General features: G+C 54.3%; 1 protein-coding gene and 1 long non-coding RNA gene across 2 annotated transcripts; both read right to left on the reverse strand.

Moving 5' to 3' along the window:
• Positions 1 to 3166: 3166 nt before the first annotated feature.
• On the reverse strand, positions 3167 to 5168 carry LRRC55 (leucine rich repeat containing 55). The gene is made up of 3 exons (XM_042865650.1): positions 4526 to 5168; positions 4217 to 4452; positions 3167 to 3995 (listed from the first exon to the last, which is right to left on the reverse strand). Exons 1-2 carry the CDS (start codon positions 5166 to 5168, stop codon positions 4217 to 4219), a joined length of 879 nt encoding a protein of 292 aa, XP_042721584.1. The 3' UTR covers positions 3167 to 3995.
• Positions 5169 to 5842: 674 nt separating this feature from the next.
• On the reverse strand, positions 5843 to 9502 carry LOC122176771. The gene is made up of 3 exons (XR_006177834.1): positions 9195 to 9502; positions 7766 to 7841; positions 5843 to 6441 (listed from the first exon to the last, which is right to left on the reverse strand). It is a non-coding gene; the product is annotated as an uncharacterized LOC122176771 (long non-coding RNA).
• Between the last annotated feature and the right edge of the window lie 2491 nt (positions 9503 to 11993).

Below are 11993 nucleotides of genomic sequence, written 5' to 3' on the forward strand. Positions count from 1 at the left end.
TCCATCCATCCATCCATCCATCCATCCATCCATCCATCCATCCATCCATCCATTCCTAGCTCCTGCCACCAGCCCTAAATAAACTGGCAAGGAAGGGGGGCACTGGGGCTCTGTTTCGGAGCCCAGCAGGGGCAGCTTCCTCCCGGGCAGGGTGTCCGGGTGCGGAAATCAATGCAGGGCGTCCTGCCAGCGGAGACGGGAACTGTGGACTTTCTATCCGGCTTTTGGAGATTTCCCTTTCCCTTGGAGGAGGGAAATGTTCAGTTGAGGAGTCTCTGGGGGGAAATGCAGGGACACTTCAGAAAAACAAGGCCGGAGAGGGGGAAGGGGCAGCGGGCTCGGACCAACCGTCGGAAGGAGATAAGGAAGGTGTTGCCTTCCTGCAACAGTGCTGGGGGAAAAGCAGTGTAGGAAAGATGAGGAGGGAAGATAGAGGGGGATGGAGGGACACACAGTGAGGGGGATGGGAGCTCTTGCTGGATCCCGGTGCAGCCAGGAGCGTTCTTTGGAAGTGCCAGGGAGTGGAGTGGGTTTGGGTCAGACGCCCACCCCAAAATGTGATGCTGTGGCTCGCTGCAGCCCACTCCTGCAGTGGAGGTGCTGGCATGGGGGGGGCTGGTGGACCCCAAGTCATGCACGGTATGGATGAGGCTTTGGCAAAAAGGTTATTCCACATGGGGTTGAGCCAAATGTGTGCACAGGCTGCAGCGGTGAGATAGGGCTGATGGATTAAGCAGTAGGGATGGGAGGGGATGGGGACAGCAGCCCCAGGAGCCTCTCAGCTCATTCCAACTCGGAGGCTCAGCCCCACGTCCCGCCGGGGGTGCAAAAATAATCTCACAGCGCGCTAAGCTGGCTGATGTCCCCAGGTGTCCTGGTTTGCCTTTGAAGTCACCTCCTTGTTGACGCTTTCACGCTTTCCTCCCCAAAGCAAACGGTGGAACAGAGGGGATTCTGCTTTGCCTGCAGCCCCAGGTGGGGGGCCCAGCGCTGCAGTGGGGTGGGGGCAGCCCTGATTTGTGCTGGAAATGTGGATTAGTCAGAAGTGCGCTTACTCACCGAGCAGAGGAGGTTTCAACAGACCTTGGAACTTAGAAATAGCCAAGAAAATAATTATCAGGTGAGAAATGTCTGCTTTCCTCTGCTCTGCCCTAGAGGAGACAGCAAGGGGGAAATTCTGGTCATTGTTTGCCCTGTTTTGTCCCTGTCACATAATGTTGCAAGCCACTACACAAAATTCGTGCCTGCACTGGGCAGCCCTTTGGGGTCTGTGTTAGGAGAAAAAAGGGCTTGGGAAGACCTACAGGCTTTGAAAGGGCATATTTTAGAAGTAATGGGGGTATGAGTTTGAAGGAGTGGGAATAGGTTGGAATGAGAGAGTTGGGTTAGGGTTAGATTCATTGCTAGGAGGATGGGAGGAGTGAGGGAATGATGCAAGGATGGACAAACAGATGGCTGGAGGGATGGATGGATGAGTGGAGGATGGAGGGAGGGACAGACTGGTGGAAGGAGGGATAGAGAGGTGGGTACATGGGCAGGGGGACTAGAGGCATGGATGGAAGGATGGATGGGCAGTGGCTGGTTGGCAGATGATATTAGTGGCAGGCTGGCTGGGCACAGCAGGACAGGAGGGCCCACAGAGGAGCACTCAGCACCCTGCAGTGGCTGAGCTGGGTGCTGCCAGTCCCCAGCACATAGGGTGGTCCTGTCCAGAGTCCCCCCTACCAGGCGCATAGCCGTGGGGCGGGCAGTGGGAAGGTATGCCAGCACTGGGGCTGCCACCATTCAGCAGCGTTGTCCCCAGAGCGATGTGTACCGACAGGACGTGGCACAGCTGCTGCCCGACCTTTGGGCCCCCAGCACATAGGAACAGACCTGTGGTCCCTGTCTGAGGGGCCCAGCTGTCCCAGGGAGCTGGGTGACACTGCGGTGACCTGATCACTGACAGCTGGGCCCTGCACGCTGGGAGGTGCTGTCGGAGGAATAACAGGAAGCACAGGGAGGAGAAAACAAGGCTGATGCCTTCTGCAGGTTGTTTTCCACCTCCTTCCCGGCTGGCCCTGCGTGCCCCCGCTGCCGCACGCCCATGTGCCCACCCTGGCCTTGACTCAGGCTGCACTGGTGCTCTTTATTGTTGAGGATCAGCTCTGAAAAAGTGCTCACTGTTACAAAAGTACACGTTTATAAAATGTGCTCTGTACAAAGTCCGGGGGACTCAAACTCGGCATTTCCCCCCTCTCCTTCCCCGTCTGGCAGTGCTTGGCATAGCGTGGGGAAGGGGAGAGGAGAGGGAAAAGGAGGAAAGAGAGAGTGATAGAAAGAGGAGAAGAAAAGAGAGAAGGGAAGGGAAGAGGGAATGGAAGGGAAAAAGATGAAGGATAAAGAGGACAGGAGGAGGCCCCCACGCCCTGCAATCCCCAGGCTGCAGGACAGGACATGGCCATGACACAGGGACAGTGGTGTGGGGACCCAGCATCCAGGGTCATGCACCAGCACCGACTGCTGTTGGACAGAAGTGGCAGATCATCAACGTCCTCGGTCCCCTGCCCACCGTGCAGGAAGGCGAAGTGTGAAGGTAGGCCCTTTTGCTTCAGAAAGGCAGAAAATGGGTCTGGTTGAATTCATGGATATTGGGAGCTTAGCATTTACACTTTCTCCTCTATGGCCCAGAAGTGAGGTCTGGAACTGCTGGAGGAAATGCACGTTTTGTCCATGGTCTTCAGAGGCTGCTTTGGCAGGGAGAGAGAAGACTTAGCAAAAAGAAAGAAAAGAAGGAAAAAAGGGATTCCAAGTGCCCCTATCCCAGGAAACAACACGGGAGGGTTCTACTCTCCTACAGGCATGGGGTTTGTGGGGTGCAGCCTGGAGCTACAGCATTGCCAGAGGTTCAGTCTCGCCATGGATCCATGGCACAGGGATTGCTGTGATGTGCACCCAGCCTTCTCTCCATGCTGCAGTCAGGGCTCCCGGTTCAGCATGGGAATGGGGTCACCAAGCCAGAAGTTGCCTTATTTTTCCCCATTTTTCTTGTGGTTTTGTTTTGGTTTTGTTTTGGTCGGTTTGTTTATAAATGGCACATCTACACTCCAGCTACACGCACGGGAAACACAGTGAGAAAACTGAACAGTTCACGGGAAGCCCCTCCTTGAGATGTGTCTGGCAGGAGGAATGGCTCCAGGGAGGGTGTAAGGGGTGGGGTGGGGGGGCTGTCCCAAGCAGAGTCCCCCAGAGGGCAAGGATGGGAGCAAACATATCTTGGCAGCAAAGTGCTACGTGACTGCGGGAGTTTTACAGCTGGAGTGGAAGTGTCAGTCTTCAGCCCTACTCTCTGCAGGGATGGCCATGAAGACAGCGTAAAACACACACGAGAGCAGTGGCCATCCTGCTTGGACAGAGAGGCCAGTAGCTTTGTGGGTTTTTCTTCTTTTTTTTCATTTCTTTGGAGTTCCTTTTGCCTCCCAACAATGGTTCCCCAAGCTGTCTGGCCAGGCTGGGTGCCAGGTATGGCCCAAAACCTGCACAAAACTTGAGAGGAGAAGGGGAAGGAGCAGGAATTGGCTGGTAAAAGGAGATGCTTGCGGGGCTTCAACGCTTGTGGCTCTGGTGCTGTCTGCATGTCCAAGTTGTGGCAAGTGTCACCAGCACCTGGGGCTGTCCCCAATGAGCGCCATGTCCTGGGCTTGGCCCTTAGCTGCAGAGAACAAGCTGGATTTGGGGAACAGGAGGCTGCAGGCTCTTGCTCTACCAGTGCTGTTTTTGGGCTGAAAGCGGTGATTTCCGTGGTTTTCTCCCCAGGCAGTGGGCATCAGTATCCCCCAAGGCACGTGCTGCTTTTGGGGTTCTTTCTCACATGGGGTTTGCTTCGGCTGCAGACCCTGCTCTGTCTCCCCGAGCTCCTGGTCTGGGGTCTCCCCTGCACCCCTCTGCTGCCGCCTCCACTGTCCCAGCAGCTGGGGCTTCAAGCTCAGCTCAGCTTCATGGTGGTGACAGTGGTCCTGGGGGGCACCAGCCAGAGTGAAAATCCCCCATTTTAGGGCAAAAGAAGAGGAACTGTTCCCCCGTTTCCCCACAACAACCAGGCACAGGGGACAGTGGGAGGGGACAAGGACAAGGCACAGTGTCCCCGCCACATAGTGGGGCTGGGGCGGGGAGCAGGGGAGGCTGGGTTGGCTGGGGGCAGAGGGGTGAGCCCCTGTCCCAGCCTCCCCAGCCATACCTAAACCTCCTCGTCCTCGCTGGCTTTGCTCCAGCGGTGACAGCAGTTGGCCGTGATGCCCAGCAGGAAGTTGGTGGCCACCGACGCGATGGAGACCACGAAGCCCACGAAGGCGATGAAGAGATAGTCATCCAGGGTCAGGGTGAGGTGGCACGCCTTGAAGCTCTCCTCCGTCAGAGAGAAGAGGGGCACCTCCTTCACCTCGGGGGGAGCCTGGCACTTGGCCAGCTGCGAATCTGCCAGGAGAGTGACATTAGCAGCCGGCAACACCACCGGTGGGGACGCGGAGAGGATGCCGGGGCCACCTACCTGACATGCAGAGCTGGATGCGGCTCTTCAGCCACTTGAGGAAGGGCTCCATCGCGCAGCCGCACACCCAGGGGTTGCCGCCGATCCGGAGGGTCACCAACCCCGTCAGCCCCTCCAGCGCGTCCAGGCTGAGGGCCGACAGCCCCCCGTAGCTGAGGTCCAGCTCCCGCAGCTGCGCCAGCCCGCGGAAGGCCCTGGGGTGCACCGTGCACAGCCAGGGGTTGTGGCTGAGGTCGAGGCGCAGCAGCTCGCTGGCCTCCAGGAACATGTCGGCCGTCACCAGGCTGAAGTTGTTGTAGCTGAGGTCCAGGTGGGTGAGGCGGCGGGCGCCCAGGAACAGCCTGGCGGGCAGTGCGGCCAGCGAGTTGTTGCGCAGGTCAAGGACACGCAGCTGGGCGTAGCAGGCCAGGTAGCCCAGCGGGATGCTGGCAATGCGGTTGTGGGCCAGGCTGAGGTTGCCGGTGTCCAAGGGCAGCTCGGCGGGCACCGAGAAGAGCCGCTGCCCGCTGCAGTCCACCGCCTGCCCACGGCACGTACACAGCACCGGGCAGCCTGCACCGGCGCCCGCCGTCACCACCGCCACCACCGCCACCAGCCAGGGGCCCAGCAGCATGGTGGGCCGGCGGCCTGCCCCCGGGCCCATCTCAGAGCCTGCAGTGTGCCATGCCAGCCGGCCTCAGTGCGGGGACAGCCTGCCGGCTGCACCGCGACAGCATCCTCTGCCGTCACAGTGCGGTGGCCATCCCAGCCGGGGAAAGGCTCACCCAGCAAAGTCTACTGGCAGTGGTGGAGGAAGCACTTGGGATCACACCCAGGCTCTGAGTTAGCAAAGCAACACTTGGGGCATCCCAGAGACATTCGGGGCCCACTGAGCGTCCCCACAGGGCTGGTGCGGGCTGCCTGCAGCTGCCTGCAGAAAAGAGGGGTGAGAGAAACCCAAGCTAGCAGCAAGCCCTGCTGGAGCTGTGTGGCTCATGGGGCGTCCACACCATCCCCATGAACCCGTGCCCCTCCTCATCCAGCCCCCGTGCTTTTAGCCAAACAGAGGGCCCAGCCCCACCGGCTCAGCTTGGCTTGTCCTAGCAGAGCCAGGGGGGTCCCCACCTTCAATGCTCTGCCTGCTGCCAGGGATGCCTTCTTTGCCAGCCCCCACAGGGATAGCCCCCTCCCAGCGCACAGCATCCCTTGCCCCGGCGGCCCCACTGCCGGCCTGCTCTGCCCCCGCTGCCTGGCCATCTTAGCTCCTTCCTCCCTCACCCAGCACGCCCATGCCCTCCCCAGCTCCATTCTTTCCCCATCTCACCCACTGTGCAGGGGAAACCACCGCCCCTGCTGCCCTCCTTCCCTGTCACGGCCGCCAATCCCTCCAATAGTGCCGGGGGACTGCGGGATCCCTGGGTACTCACGCTGCCTGGAGACAAGAGGGGCTCAGATCAGCAGTCGCTGGGCTCGGGCGGTGAGACGGGGGTCCGTCAAGTTGGGTGAGCAGCTCCTGCAGCCAAGGCTGCTGCCGAGCCTGGCAATCAGAGCAGGTCTTTCCCCACCTCCTTCCTCCCCTCCTCCTCCTCGTCCTCCCTTGTCTCTCTCTTTCTCTTTTTTTTTTTTTTTCCTTGAGGGCCAGATACTGACGTTTCGGTGTCTCTTAGCAACTGCCTCCACATCTCTGAGCAACAGGAGAGCAGGATGCAGAGCTGCAGAGCAATAGAGACGGCAGAGGGGAGCAATGCCCCCGCGATTGGGACATCCTGCTTGGGACGACTGTGTGGGATGGAGGATGACAGGTGGCACCTGGCCGTGCAGTGACCCCAGCTGGTCCCTAGCCGCCCTCCTTGCACCCCTAGCCCCAGGGAGCACCCCTGTAGGATGGGGTGAACCAGGGCTTCCCAGGTCTTAAAACAGAAGCAAAATACGTGTCACTAGAAGAGAAAATAAGAGCAAATTAGTGATCTCAGCCAGCTGCCTTCACCCCAATGAACCCAGGCTGCACAGACCTGGTGGCCTGGGGGAGGGGTGGTGGTGTGAGGGCTGTGTTCCCATTTAAAAACTGTTACTCTGCTCATTTCATATGGTATTTTGTGTGCCCCCCCCCCCCCCCAACACCACACACTTGCAGTCAGCTTCTTTAAATGCAAATAGCTCTTTCAGGAAAAAAAAAAAAAAAAGATGCTCTGGAAACATTGCAACAACACTGGTATGACATTTTTTAAAGGAGGCACTTTCAAAATCTAGCCTGCTTGTGTATTTTCCCCATTTCTTTCAATTTTCTCCTACTGTTCTCACACAGCTGCCTCCCTCCCAGCCCCACCGACCCCATTTCTGTATCCCTGTGGATGCCTGGGGCTGCTGCTCCCCATGGGACGACTCCCCCTCACCTACAGCTCACAGCCAGACGGCGTGGCTGCCTCTCCCTGTGGTGGGTATTAATTGGCACTGCTCTCAGCCCGGGGTCCCAGTGGGTTTCAAGAGAAGCTCCAGGAGCCAAATACAACCAGACATCCCCGGAGCCAGATGCAGTTCAGCCAGACATGTAATTAGAGATAAGACCGTGCATGGCTGCAAATCTCTTCCAGAGCAACTATTAGTACAGAGATTTCCACCATTTAGGGCTGCATTTGCAGCAAATTAATGAATAAATAACCCTGACTAAGGCTGGTTGTTAATGGCCCTCAAGGCCAACTGGCAGAACTGAGCTCAGAGCCTCTTTGTCTTCCACAATGCAGGAGAGGTTGGTGACAACGAAGCAGCCTCACTGCCACATCACGGAAGCACCACGAATCACTGAGGTGGCCACGAGCATCCCTGGGGTGCTCAAGGCTGGGTTGTGTGGGGCCCTGGGCAGCTTGAGCTGGTGGTGGCAGCTGTAGCCATGGCAGGGAGGCTGGAGCTCAATGACCTTTGAGATCCCTTCCAACATCAGGAATTCCATGAGATGCAACCTGCTTTTAGAGACAGGCATCGGTCTTTATCCTCCTGCTCTTTGCCAGGTCAACCAACGAAAGCAACCAGAGTCCCCTTGCAAGAGCCCAGTCCCATAAAACATGCATGCATGGCATGAAAACACAAGCAGAAGAGCGCTGCCTTTTCAGATCACTGCTCCAAGTTTGCTTTCTCCCTTTGCTTTTTTGGGAAGGCACTGGCAGTGCTCCCAATTGTGGGCTGCCTCAATGCACCCACAGCCCCCAGCCAGGCTCATCCTTCAGAGCCTGCAGTGGCTTTGGGAGCTCAGCTCGTTGACCTCACCTTATGCTCAGGTTGGGCTTCATCTCTTTTATGGGAATCACCTGGTAGCCTGCTTCATTCAGTATATGTGTTCAAGCTGTGAAGAGAAGGAGGAAAGTATATGAGTAATAAAATGCATATTGGTCCAGTTTCCTCAATATCAAACTCAGTGCTCTAGTCTAGTTCTTATTTTACTTTTTAAATTATTTTGTTTAAGTACTCTACAGCCATTAATAAGCTTACACCAGCCCAGAATGCCATTAGGACTCAAGGAACTAGGATCTTGCCAGGATCCGGACAGCAATACTTACAAAGGGCTTTGTTTGACTTTGTTTTGGGTCTCTTTCCATCCAAGAGACGTTTTTAGTTTGGCTGACACTCTTTGCAATTACGAGATGATGGCAGAAAGCCAGAACCCAAATCTGCTTTCTGAGCCCAACACAGCGCATTTGTGCCAAGGTAGGGTTTTACAACTTCTAAATGCTTTGTAATCAGCTAAGCAGGTTTTGCTCCTGTCGGATTTGCTTTGTAGTTTTAGTAAGGAAGTAGATGGTTTTCCTTCCTGCGATGCCTTTATCTACAAATGGCATCAAAACTGAAGGCTGTTGTGCAGACAAGAGCTGCAGGTGGGGTACTGCTGCTCTCCTTTTCATGCCTTGCATGTCATTACCTCATTTTTGCAGGTTCAGTCCTAGAAAAGCTATGCTTGCTTACAGCTGTTCCTCATTGCCAGGAGGGTGCCAATTGCTGGGAGGAGCCTGAATTTCAGCCCCAGGGCTGCTCCCCATCCTGCCCCTTCCCCTGACAGCAGTACTGGCAGTCTGCTATGTTTTGAGTCCTTTGCCCTGAGACTGCCTGAGCTCGTGAAGATTTTTGCTTGAGCCAGACTTGGGACTTTCAGGTGGAGCAGCCCCTTCCCCAGTGGTAGGATGCTATGCTGTCCTTGTGGGGATGTGGCTCAGGTAGTGACACGTGTCACACAGGGCTGGGGCTCTCCCCCTGGCACTGCTGCTCTGGGTACTTGAAGCCTTTTCATAGCTGGATTTTAAGAATGGGGGGATGCATGGAGAACTGCAGGGAAGGAGGCTTGTTCCTTCAAGGCAGCTGGAGAAGGCCAACTGGACAGACACCAAAAACCTTGTGTTGGACTACTGTGTCGAGGGCTCTGCCCTGGACACCATGATTGATAGTGGTGTTGGAGCACAGTCAGCTCTGCAACGTGGCTGCTTTGCTCAGGGAAAGCAGAGGGCCCAAGGCTAGACCCCGAGTTCATAGAAAATCCCAAGTTGGAAGGGACCCAACAAGGATCCCTGGCTCCACCCAGGACCACCCAAAAAAAATCGAACCCTGTATCTGAGAGCACTGATGTGCTCCCAGGAGGCACAGACACATGGGTAAGATGGTGGGCATCAGACAAGGAATTTGTGGGATTTGAATACAGCGCCTTCACCTGTTGCTGGAAGCTTTATGAAAACACAGAGCAGGAGGCTGCTGGAGGGCAACAGGAGGAAGCAAAGCAGGGGCTGGAGCATGTGCAAATGCCTGGCCCAGGTCACTGTTCCTCCCATCCCTGCTGGCACAGCAAGGATGCTCTGCGCACCATCTGAAAGGCTGCAGGAATGTATTTTGAGTCTTCTGCTGAGCCTACATTTGGGAGAAAAAAATGGGAAAAAAATGAGGCCTATTTATGGATACTGAAGATAGCTTGAGGCATCACTGACTGTAAGTCAAAGGGGCCTGCCCCTTATTATTGCACTTTCCCTAGATATAATTTGGTACCACATTTTTACATTAACGAGTCTCCACTACAACACTGTAAGAGAGAAAACTCATTTTCAGATGGAAGAGTCACAGTACTCTTGGGAAGGGATAGAGCCATCCCAGAGCAGGGGCTATATTTTTCACCAGGGTACTCTGACAACAAGCTTAGAAAGAGGGAATCTCTCAGAGGTGGATTCAACTCATCCTTTCACACAACATCAGCTCTTTGTCCTGGGCCTTACTATGTAGTTGAGTGGGTGCTGTTCGGTCGCCTTGGCTTCCTGTTCACTTGCTACAGCACTGTGCAGCACTGTGCCATTACTGCTGGATACTGCCCTGCAGCTGCACTTTGACATCTTATCACTAACAGCTTGGAGATTTGCATTGCATTTTGTCACTTACAGCTGGGAGATTTTTATTTTTCACTCTGGAATGAGCTGGAGCTGCTCTCAGCATTGTTGCCCCCAGGGACACGCCAACAAGGAAATTCAACAACAAACAGAAAACCAGATACAGCTGTTACAGATACCATGCACATCAGATTTGGAAGAGATCCTTGGAATGCTAAAAGTACCTTCCAATATGCATTGCCAGGCTCTGGTTGCATAGGCTCAGGGCTGATCCTCCTGAGGAGCACAGGAATTACTACCTGGAGCTGAGATACACAATATAGATCCAGATAGGACCTCCTCCTCTGTGAATGGGAAGGAACAGAGCTGAAGGTGCAGAAAACTAGGGTGAATCAATGGAAAAAATATGTGAAATCTCTGTGTTTGCTCTCTGGGATTGGGAGCACACCAAAACACACCTTAGATGCCAGGGATTTTCTTCACTATTTATAGTTTTTTCATCATGGTTCGTATTTTGATGAAGCTTCCAATATTTCCATTCATTCCTAGGGTCAGCAGCAATGCTCTGTGACCCTCCCACAATCAAGGCATCGCCCCCAGGGATGGTACCAGGCCCACGGGTCTGATTTCTCTCCCATTACTAGAAGTACCACTACACAAACAGCTAGCTTGATTAAGCACAACCCACTTAAATTTTCCAGTCACCCTGCCCATCACAGCTTTCATCATAGGAAAGAATGATGAATGGCACCAGCATGATGCCTAAATCAGGGCTGCACTAGGAAGCAGACCTCCCAGGTTTCCTCAGAGCCTGGCAGGACTCAGCCACCTTCTTGGCCCAGCCACTTCCTCTGAAATTGCTTCATGTCTTTTAGTGACTACCTGTCTCAGAGTTGAAATGCTCTGACAGCAGCTGTGGTTTTGGCAAAGGCACTCCTGTGAACTTCCTGCTCAACATCAGAAAGTCAAGTTTGTGGTTTGATGCATGCTGCTTGCTCTGGCACAGAGTTTGGGCTGAAATGAAACCAATTCCTCCCCAAGCCTGATGTCAAATCACAGCCTGTTTCATCCTGCCAGGAAACCTCATTCCTCCTCCACACAGGCACCTTTGGCCAGCCCCAAATGAGAGCTTGACCTCCAGATTCTTCCTCTACCAGGATCCTGAAGTGGCTGCCTTCTTGGCTGTATGTAATGAGGTAATCTGTGGAGTCAGTTACATGGAAAACATACATCACTGGTCCAGTACTAGGGCAGTGCAGGGCTGCACTGTAATAGGAGTGGGGATGTTCGTAATCTCTAGGCACTCGAGCAACAATCACCCAGAAATAAGTAAGCCCCAGCTCTGCACCTGCTGGCCTGAGATATGAGATCCCAGAGCACCACCCTGTATCACCTAAGGTGTGATATACTCTCTGCTGTACTCATGAACACAGCCCAAGAGAGGAGAACTGAAGAGAAGGGAAGGAATGGTTACTATGGCCAATGTGGGACCTGGCTGTCACTCAGAGACTTTGCTTTTTCATATATTCTTCATCACTACATTCTGCAGGGCTTAACTGGTTTACCTGCTCTTTTGAGCATCATTGTCATTACCGAGCCATGGCATGGACTTGCCCTCTGGGGCAGTAAGGACAGTGAGATGCATAACATGGAGCTACAGCCAACCCTATGCAGCTCTGCGGGAGCTTAGGATGCTCTGCAGCTTCCCCAGCATGCAAGACCAGTCCCTAGGCAACCTGCACCAGAGCCACCGGATGCACTGCAGGGAGTCTGCTGCCACTCAGCACAGCCCTGGGCGTGCACAGGCAGGGGGCACTGAGCAGATGATCTCAATTCAGTCCTAAGAAAATCACTGCTTACCTTTTCTAAGTCACAGCTTCAAAACAAATCTGACTACGGCCTAAAAGCAAGACTGTATCCTCAAGCCTCCTAGGAAAACAGCACTAAGAATTTAGCTTTGGTTCCATTTTTCCATGAGAAAAGCCAAACCAATTACACAACACTTTGAAATTCTTTAAAGAGTCTGAACAGACTTTTCTAGATGAAGAAAAAGATTCTGGTTCAGTAACAAGAGATCAGAAGAATGCACGGTTGAAAGAAAGATACTGCTGGATAAAAGCATTGTTAAACACAACTGT

The sequence above is a fragment of the Lagopus leucura genome, unplaced genomic scaffold (assembly GCF_019238085.1).
Source record: "Lagopus leucura isolate 7727_CA_CO unplaced genomic scaffold, USGS_WTPT01 Super-Scaffold_1, whole genome shotgun sequence".
Lineage (NCBI taxonomy): Eukaryota > Metazoa > Chordata > Aves > Galliformes > Phasianidae > Lagopus > Lagopus leucura.